Source organism: Bombyx mori, chromosome 11 (assembly GCF_030269925.1).
Source record: "Bombyx mori chromosome 11, ASM3026992v2".
Lineage (NCBI taxonomy): Eukaryota > Metazoa > Arthropoda > Insecta > Lepidoptera > Bombycidae > Bombyx > Bombyx mori.
The window spans coordinates 415,996-426,869 of record NC_085117.1 but is presented as its reverse complement, the minus strand read 5'-3'; the positions used below and the strand labels follow the sequence as shown (position 1 = coordinate 426,869).

The 10,874-nt window shown below is 38.2% G+C and overlaps 1 protein-coding gene across 3 annotated transcripts in view; it reads right to left on the bottom strand.

Annotated features, from left to right (window-relative positions):
• Positions 1–4,792: 4,792 nt before the first annotated feature.
• The window catches only part of LOC101740956 (cytoplasmic aconitate hydratase), a 70,827-nt gene continuing 64,745 nt past the window's right edge, over positions 4,793–10,874 (bottom strand). For all 3 annotated transcript variants that reach the window (XM_004922106.5, XM_012692664.4, XM_062670893.1), the window contains one exon: positions 4,793–10,172. In XM_004922106.5, coding sequence (XP_004922163.1) covers positions 10,062–10,172 — 111 coding nt within the window. In that variant the 3' untranslated portion in view covers positions 4,793–10,061. The remainder of the gene's footprint in view (positions 10,173–10,874) is intronic.

Sequence of the window (10,874 nt, the reverse complement as noted above, 5' to 3'; positions counted from 1 at the left end):
TTCCATGAAAATTGATCCAGCCTTTTCGGAGTCTACAAAGAACACGCACGGTGAAAGGATATTTGGTTAAAGTGACATTTCGCTTACCACACAACATTTATCTTTGTAATTAAAGGTCCGTTTTATTTAGTACTAGCATCAATAGTTCGATGATTTTAATTGAACTTCAATTAAGTTTACCCCATTCAAATAGCCGAAGATTTTTTTTTTCTTGAAGATATTTTTTCCAAATTTTAAACTTTAAATGTCTCCCTGTAATTGTGCAAAAATGCCGCTCAAACCAAACCGCGTTTAATTCCTCGATATGTGTCTGTGGAAGGATAGAGCACACACGTCCTCTGCTATTCTCACCCGTTGCATCTCTGTTCGCCCACCAGTGGAACAAGTAAGGAGTGTCGGAAAACGTGAACCTGTAAAGGCAATCCTGATTAAATTATGATAGACAAAATAAAACACATCACACAACTCACTCCTCGCGTTCCCGCCAAAATGTCCTGTCATACATCTTTTTTTTTAAGAATTTTATGACCTGGTAACTAATGCCTTTAGGTCATGTCTTATTTTAATTTATATTCTTATTTTTTATGAAAAATGATAATATGGAGTGAAATGAAATGAAATGAAATGAAGATGATTAATTTGAGACATTAATCAACTGGGATGAAATGAAATGAAATGAAATGAGATTATATGGGATGAAATTAAATCTCAGTAAAATGGTTGTCACACATCTTGCGTGCTCTTCTATAAGCTACCTCCCAATATATTTATAGGCTATATTTTTAATCAACTTATGCAATTATAATTAGACAATAATAATTTAATATTAAAACAATAGTAATAAAAATAAAACCACGCTATATTTATAGACATTAACAAAAGCAAAACATTAACTGTCCCCTTCACACTCATAAGCTAGACCCCGCGAGAGAGAGATGGGCAGACTTTTCATGATGCGCATGCAGTGACGACGTCACGCCGCGCGCTTATTCACAAACACTACACAAGCGCAACGTGTGAATGTGTTGAACGCGGGCTACGTGGTAGGCGGAGTGGGGGGTGTTCGGTTTTATTTTCATTACGGAATTTCTTGATTCGGTCGCCGCACACAAAGCCCGCGATAAAAGCTATGGAATAGCTTAAAAGTAATTTCGACTCGCGACTTGCTCCAATGCTCCAGTATTATATACTTTATGTGAATAGACATAAGGCTTACTTCCTGTGCTCTTGCGCCCACAGTTCGCTGATCGTGTAGTCCAATATTCGCTTCATATTTATCAACGAAGGTTGTTGACCTTTCATGAACTCTGCGAATGTAATTAAGAAATTTCTAAGTACCCTCTCGTACTGAAATATTAGATTCATACCTTTTTTTAATAGCTTAGGTGGATGGACGAGCTCACGGCTTAAGTGGTTACCGTAGTCCATAGACATCTTTAACATAAATGCCGCCACCCACCTCATGTTGTAACTATACTGAGACCTTAGAACTCATATCTCAAGATGGGTGGCGGCATTTTTACCGTAATAGAAAACTAAAGTATGCTCACCACCAGTGTAGTGCTGTGGGAAGGTCCTGGTGTACCCCAGCTCTCCGTGTGTGTGGGGGACGATGTGGACGTTCAACATATCCGGGCGTGGTGCCGGGCAGCTCTGAGTACCACCAGGGCCGGTCAATTCAGATTATATTTGGATTTGGATAAGAAATCTTCAATCAATCCATCGACTTAACTGGCAGTAGATATAAAAAAGCTACCCACTGCGCATTCTCTTGCTACATTATTCTCTAACCTTGTCTTATTCAACATTACATTAATGATTTTCGTTTATTACAAATTCCACAAACGACTTATCACAGGCATCTTTCTATTATTTTTTCTCCTACCTATGCTGATAGCCTTGAGAGGCTATTTCAGCGTAACCTTAACTAGTAGGTGAGCTCACGGGGCTCAAACCGGGTGTGTTGCTAACATGAACCCTAGCAAGAGCCGTGCTTCGCAGAATCTACCACCGGATCGGAAACGCTACCCACTGAGAAGATCCAGCGAGAAGCTCATTGGGCTGTCTATGGGTTATGTTAATAATGATAAATAGCTGGAAACAAATCACGCATCTGACTCCAATTCAGGATTCCCTGTGTTACCGACGTACATACTTATATACGTTTTTAGGCTATGGATTTGATATAAATAAATATGACGTATTTAAAGTTTGTAATATTCTTACCCTCAAGGGTGTAAAATAACAATAGGAAATAGGGGATGAATGTTTCTATGGAAATATGTAGGGTTTATGAGAACGCTTGATGAGTTTCTAGGTGTAACGATGGAGGGAAAGATCTTCCTCTGAGCGGGTGATATTGCTCGGAAGACCGACGCTCCGAAAGTTGTTGTTGGGAACTTGTATACATGTGAGCTTTTTTTTTCTTTTATTGCTTAGTTAGGTGGACGAGCTCACGGTCCCTGATGTTGAGTGGTTACCGGAGCCCGTAGACATCTACAACGTAAATACCGCCATCCATTTTGAGATATGAGTTCTAAGGTCTCAGTATAGTTACAACGGCTGCCCCGCCCTTCAAACCGTAACGCATCTTGAAAATGATCTTAAGCGATATTCAGGCATCTGTCAAATATATTGTGTTTGTATGATATAATTATATAGACTAGTGGTCCCGCAGTAGTCGAAGTTCGACTATAATTCATTGAAATTATAAGTTTGATCGTTATTATGGTTCTATTATCAAAGACTGTTATACCTCTATAATCACAGATTTCGACTACACTATAGAGAAATAATATTAAAGATAAACAATATTAATCTATTCTCAATTTAACCACAGACTCCACCAGTAAACTCTTCATTCGAAGGGAACGGTGAGTGGCTGCAATAGGACACGTGTGACACTTACTTGGTAGCCGCAGGCCTCGCCGTGCTCACTAAGAGGCGTGAGCATATCCTTGATTTCTGGAGTCATACACCAGGACACAACCAGGAAAACATTGATTAGCAGACACAGAACCAATTCCTCGTGAGAAAACATAAAGGACATTATCAATTTCTTTAAAACGACCATCGATTTATGGGAAATTCTTTTACTTTTCAATGTCCCTTCATGTCAAGTCTGAATGCAATTCTTAGTAAAATGCAAGATGATTCTTGTATTAACATTTTATTGAATAAACACAAGAGTGTTTATAAAAACATTTATGTTTCGAATTTATAATCGTTAATGTGAATTTATAAACACAACGTGAGTGTTGGATGATGGTTGGTGTTACTGTAAATATTCGCACGCATCGGCAGAATAATGTTAATATTATGTATGGAAACTAAGAGTATTTTTACTGGTGGTAGGACGACTTGTGAGTCCGAGCGGGTAGGTACCACCACCCCGCTTATTTCTGCCGTGAAGCAGTTCGGTTTGAAGGGTGGGGTAGCCGTTGTAACTATACTGAGACCTTAGAACTTATATCTCAAGGTGGGTGGCGCATTTACGTTGTAGATGTCTATGGGCTCCGGTAACCACTTAACACCAGGTGGGCTGTGAGCTCGTCCCCCCATCTAAGCAATAAAAACAAAAAGGTAGCAAAAAAAAACAATTTTGGACCGTCGGGTCTACAGAGTAACTTGGAAATCATAGCATGGCGTAGCATCTCGGTCGGAACACGTCCTTACAGATCTATCCAATCCAATAACTCTTTTATTAAACGCCTGCAACTCTAAGACTAGGAGCAGACATGGGAATCTTTGTAGCCGTGCTGACTAATCCATATATCAGCCCGTTGAGTTTCTCGTCGGATCTTCTCAGTGGGTCGCGTTTCCGATCCGGTGGTAGATTCTGCGAAGCACTGCTCTTTGCTAGGGCTATTGTTAGCAAATCCTCTCAGACTGAGCCCGAAAACTCACCTATTAGTCTCAGGGTAGCTGAAGTAGCCCCTTAAACTACCAGCAAATAGGTAAATTGCCCACTGAGTTTCTTGCCGGATCTTCTCAGTGGGTCGCGTTTCCGATCCGGTGGTAGATTCTTCGAAGCACTCTTCTTGCTAGGGCTATTGTTAGCAAATCCTCTCAGACTGAGCCCGAAAACTCACCTATTAGTCTCAGGGTACCTAAAATAGCCCCTTAAACCACCAGCAAATAGGTAAATTGCCCACTGAGTTTCTCGCCGGATCTTCTCAGTGGGTCGCGTTTCCGATCCGGTGGTAGATTCTTCGAAGCACTCTTCTTGCTAGGGCTATTGTTAGCAAATCCTCTCAGACTGAGCCCGAAAACTCACCTATTAGTCTCAGGGTACCTAAAATAGCCCCTTAAACCACCAGCAAATAGGTAAATTGCCCACTGAGTTTCTCGCCGGATCTTCTCAGTGGGTCGCGTTTCCGATCCGGTGGTAGATTCTGTGAAGCGCGGCTCTTGCTAGGGCCAGTGTTAGCAACACTCCGGTTTGAGCCCCGTGAGCTCACCTACACGTTAGGGTGAAGCTGAAATAGCCTCTCAAGGCTATCAGCATAGGTAGGAAAAAAAGGTAAATTTTCTAAAAATCATAGTATTTTCAATGTATGGATTAATTCCATTTTGTTCTTAGTGTTGGTCCATAAAAATACAGTCCAAAGGTTTTGACGAAATTTTTCTACGATGGTCTTTTTGTTGGGTTCATAGGCCAACAGTGGGCCCGCTTAACCGTAAATGGTCACCGTCGCTCGCGAACAAGCAACGCTGGAAGCGAAACCATGTCGCCGCTAGCATTTTATTAAGAAAAATAATCATAGTGTTGGGATTGAAATAAAACCAAATATTACCAAAAATTATATTTATGTATATATATATATATTTATTTTTTTATTAACCAACCCCTTATAATACTAACATATAAAATGACATTTTTATAAACAGACAGACATACGTGTAATTCAGTTTCATAAATTTGAAACTGCATAAAATTCACAACAACCTATTCATAAATGAGACAGTCATCGCAAAACTGGCCTAAGCTTACTAAAGTCATTATGGAGCAATGAGGTTTATGGTTTCTTGTATTTTAATTTCAGTAGGTAAGAAGGTAGGTAGGCACAAAAATATTGTTTACAAAGCCATCTGTTGTCTATGGGTGAAACTATGGATAGGTCGGTTTTGTATCAATATTTATTATATTTTAAATACATTGCAATATACATAATAAACATGATTATGAGGGTAGGTTAGGCCACTTTTGCGCTGACGGCCTCGAATGAAGTATTTAAATACATTTAAAACCCTTTAACCCTACTATTGAAAATAAACCTACCCTTAATTCGACAACAAATACATTTGTTCAGATATAATTCACTTTAATATTGAGCCAGCAATGTGAAGCGAACCGTTTTTATAACGCAAGAAACTGCGAGTTCATTGACCTCGTGCGTCAGCTGTGTGCTTAGTGCGAGTTTCTTAACGTTCTCGATAGCGTAAAAGTTAACTCGAATACTCGAACTCCATACAAGAGTTGGAACGTTTGCCTATGTTAGCCGCTAGAGGCGCTGTTCCTACTCCATACAGATTTGAGTTAACTTTTACGCTATCGAAAACGTTAAAAAACTCGCATTAAGCATACTGATTACATTTTGTTCTTTTTCAGAAATAGCCGCGGCGTTTACAAATCTTTTTTTTTATTGCTTAGATGGGTGGATATTACTTAGCCCACCTGGTGTTAAGTGGTAACCGGAGTCCACGGAAATCTACAACGTAAATGCCGCCACCTCCCTGATACCCGACCTACAGATGGCGTTGTTATACAAAAATCAACTGGCCAGTTAACTTTACTTTATTCTGTGGCACATCATAAAGTTTATGAACAATATATGTCGGAGACGGTCATTAGTTTGTTAGCTAAACGAAATGCAGCACGATTCCCGAGAGATGGCAGCCCGATTGCGGTATCGTCGGAACTCGGCTAACTTCGTGCTACGACAGAGCCTAGCCGATGGAGGCGCGTAGACGCCATCACACTTACCAACTAGCCTTCTTGAAGACCGGGCCTCCGTCCTAAGAACTGTCAATCGTTTTCGTTTGCTAACGTCAAGAGAAGATTTCTAAATTGTTCTAAGATAAGAAACGTGATTGGTGCACTCAATATTTCTCTTAGCTCGATCATCCTATTCGCCCCTGTCTGACGATGGTGTTAATAATGTGGTTTCTCTGACTTATAAATAAGGTTAGTTGAAATAACTTTTACAACAAAATAAAATGGAATATATCGACGCTTGAAAGGCAAACGTGACTAAGCGCCAATGCGTGAACTTTACAGTAGACTAATTTAAAGTTGAAATACCTGAAAACAAAATTTTTTTTTTTTTTTTTTTTTTTTTTTTTTATTGCTTAGATGGGTGGACGAGCTCACAGCCCACCTGATGTTAAGTGGTTACTGGAGCCCATAGACATCCACAACGTAAATGCGCCACCCACCTTGAGATACAAGTTCTAAGGTCTCAAGTATAGTAACGACGGCTGCCCTACCCTTCAAACCGAAACGCATTACTGCTTCACGGCAGAAATAGGCAGGGTGGTGGTACCCACCCGCGCGGACTCACAAGAGGTCCTACCACCAGTAATTACGCAAATTATAATTTTGCGGGTTTCATTTTTATTACACGATGTTATTCCTTCACCTTGGAAGTCAATCGTGAACATTTGTTGAGTACGTATTTCATTTGAAAAATTGGTACCCGCCTGCGGGATTCGAACACCGGTGCATCGCTCAACACGAATGCACCGGACGTCTTATCCGTTAGGCCACGACGACTTCAAAATATTATTATATATTATTTTAACGAATCCAGCTGTAGTAGAATCTAGCTAGTAGCTGTAGGATTGAAATAATTTTAATAGACCTAGAAATATATATTTTTTGCGCTTCGAATATGGTTATTGCCTATCATTTATGTACAAAGCAGTTATTGTCGCTTAGTCACTTTTGCCTTTCAAGCGTCGAATTATAAACTGTATAAAAATGCTCGCTTAGTTAAGTTTATTGCGGCCTCATACTTATTCGTGTAACAAAAATTCGAATCGATTTCAACAGGAAACAATCGATTTTATTATTTGTAAAGTAATTTTAATCGATTTAACATTTTAATATTAAAAACCTTTATAATGTAGACTATTATGTTTTATATACATTTTCCGTATAAGCTACTAGATTTAATTTTAGAAAATCATTGAATTTATATTATCGACAACTTTTTTTATTTTATTGCTTAGATGGTTGGACGAGCTCACAGCCCACCTGGTGTTAAGTGGTTACTGGAGCCCATAGACATCTACAACGTAAATGCGCCACCCACCCCGAGATATAAGTTCTAAGATCTCAGTATAGTTACAACGGCTACCCCACCCTTCGAACCGAAACTGCTTCACGGCGGAAATAGGCGGGGTGGTGGTACCTACCCGTGCGGACTCCCAAGAGGTCCTACCACCAGTGATTACGCAAATTATAATTTTGCGGGTTTGATTTTTATTACACGATGTTATTCCTTCACTGTGGAAGTCAATCGTGAACATTTGTTGAGTACGTATTTCATTAGAAAAATTGGTATCCGCCCGCGGGATTCGAGCACCGGTGCATCGCTACATACGAATGCACCGGACGTCTTATCCTTTAGGCCACAACGACTTCAAAAACAACTTCCATAATAATATAATAATGATATATAAAAAATATGTATTTTTAAAATATATATTTTTTTAAGTATAGTTAATTAGATTTTAATAAATTTAGTATTTAGTAAGCAAGACTGTTAGTTAGTTGTAGGTACTATTTAAATATTATTTAAAAAAAATCCAAATCTTCTTGTATGATTTTTTTAAAGAGACCCATGAGCTGATACATTTGTATATGTAAATAACATATTATGTAGCTATGTAAAGAAAAACCTTTTTTATATAATTTTTATATAAAGTATTTTTAGTTTAAAAAATATATATATACTCATTTACTTTTTTAAAAAGGATTTTTCATAAATAGTAATTTTTTCTTTAGTTCGCAATTAAGTATTTTATTATAGTTCAATCATTTTTAGAACATTCATTATATATTGTTACGCCGGTAAGAGTAGCGCCATCTATCGTCAAATAGCAAAAACAAATGTCAAAGGAACTAGTAGCATCTAGAACGCTCGATAAGTACAACGCCATCTATTGTCAGATAGCGGAAACACACGACTCGACTTGTGAGGAATGTTCTCGATAATTCTGGGGATGTCGTATCGACTGTAAAAGCATTGCAGAGATGACACGAAGGCAGTTAGTAATTGCTTCTAATCGAAGCGAAACGGAAGATGGAATTAAGAATTTTAATGTTCTAAGTGTTAATACAGTTTTAATTTATACTTCGGTATAATTTTTATTTATTCCGAACCCCAGCGCGTAATAATATTTTTACAATTAACTTTGTTACTTATTATTGTTTACCTTACTTCGACTGAAGTTCCATCACAGTCCTAACGCGACATAGGAACGCGTATGAAGTATTACATTGTTTTGAGGGTAGTTTATTAGCAGTGTTAAGAGTCGCGGGCTCGCTTATACGAAGACTTGAGTGGATGAAGGGGGATACAATTTGTCAATTTCGAGAAGACTTTTTGGCGGGAACGCGAGGAGTGAAGTTGTGTGATTTGTTTTATTTTGTCTATTTAGTGTTTCTTCAGGTTCAAATGTGTAATAACCGTTATTTATTAACTGTTTAATATCTGTGAAAGCGCACAAATGTGGGAAAATAAAACAAAGTCGCTGGACGTAACTTCTCGGGATCCTCCAAAAAGTCTACTGAAAAAATCTCAGTAAATGACCACCATTTTACTTAGATTATATTTCATATCCATCATATCATCTCATCTCATTTTATTTAATATCATCTCAGTTGATTAATGTCTCAAATTCTTCATTTCATTTCATTTCACTCCATATTATCATTTTTTATTAAAATAAGAATATAAATTAAAATAGACATGACCTAAAGGTCAATTAACAGGTCATAACATCCCTTAAAAAAAGACCCAACGCGCTTATACAAAGACATGAGTGGATGAAGGGGATATGATACAATTTGTTGATTCAGAGAAAACGGATAACAAACTTTTGTTACCGTAGATTGGGGGAAATCGGGACCCTTTTCAAATCCAACACAAATTTTCAATGGTTTTTCTTAGGGTAATTAATACCAATAAAATTGAGATTAAAATGGTTCCGGATGCTTAAATTTTTATATACGATGCGTTATTATACATAGTTAATTACAAATATACACAAAACTGAAAAATACTAGTTTCACCCGATTCACCTTGGCTTTGGGGTGAATCAGGTTACGTATGGGGACATTAGCATTTTTCGATAGGGCTGGCACTATTTGGTTGTTAGGTAGGTACCTAACTTTAATTAACTTTTTAATATCTTTAATGAATTACAAATCATTGATGATTAAAATTAAACTATTTAATATTCTTAAACACTAAATAAATAAAAGTCATTTTCGGTTCAACAAAATTAAATTTAACAACTCAACAAAAGTATTGTGACATCCCTGATTTGTCCCTATTCTAATTCTGGTCTCCATTTCCCCCAATCTACTGTACTTTATCTTCGTATCTTTGTAGCTTTCAAACTTGGTTTTTTAAGGTCTAATATGGTTTATAGCCACTTATCAATGTAAAAAACCCAAAAACCTTAACACTAAACATACCATAACGGGTCAAATGATCCATTTTGAACTTTTTTAGTAAAAATGCAGGTATCATCTTATTGCTTTTGCACACTTGACTTCACGACTTTTTCTAACCAATTAATCAACAGTTATCATACTTTTTTTTGTTATCTTGTTTTGCTTATTTTGGGTAATACTTGTAGTATGGGTACTGCTATCTACCCGTTGTGGTAGAAATAGGTACCAGTAAGTGTTGGTATGATTAGTGTTAAAAACGGTACTTAACCCCTTCATCCGCTAATGTCTTCGTGTTACAAGCGGCATGACCGGTCTGGTGGAGTCCGGAGTCATCGCTGAGCTTCGGTCGCGGTGGAGGCTGCGCCGGATGGAGTCAAAGCATCTTTCGCACCATGTAGTTCAAGATGCCGCCGTTCTTGAAGTAGGTCAGGTCGACTTCCGTGTCGAACCGTACGACCACCTGGAACGAGGTGCCGTTGTCCACCTGCGGACAGACACACGTCACCCTCCGACCACTTATAGACTAGTCCGAGGACATCAATAGTCAGATGTGGACAGAATGTGGAAGAAAATACTACACTTAGGAGATGCGGTACTTGGAGAACTTTTTTATTTATTGCCTAGATAAGTGGATGAGCTCTCGGCCCACCTGGCATGGAGCCCATGGACAGCTACAACGTAAATGCCGCCTCCCACCTTAAGATATGGGTTCTAAGGTCTCATTATAGTGACAACTGCTCCCACCCTTCAAACTAAAACGCATTACTGCTTTATAACAGAAATAGGCAGGGTGAAGGGCAGAAATACCCGGGGAGGTCCTACCACCAGCAAAACTCGTCCACTTTCTCCAAAATATATGAATCCTGCAGAATCCTCTAAAGAGAGTTTTCGTGATGTATACATGAGTCGTCTATTATCAAAGGTGGCAATCTGTGCATTTGGAAAAAAAAATGTTATTGATATGTCAATACAGATTGATTTGAATATAATCGTCTCCTTCAAAGAATACGGTTCAAAACCTGCATTAAATAAAGGTTAATACTTAACCTGTTATTTATCTAAGATGTCGTTCAGAAGAGTTTTGCGACTGCCAATGGAATACAAAGTCAATAATTCGTTTTTCTGATTTACCAATAAATTATCCAAAAGTCAGATTGCCGGCTTTGATAATAGTCGACTCACATAG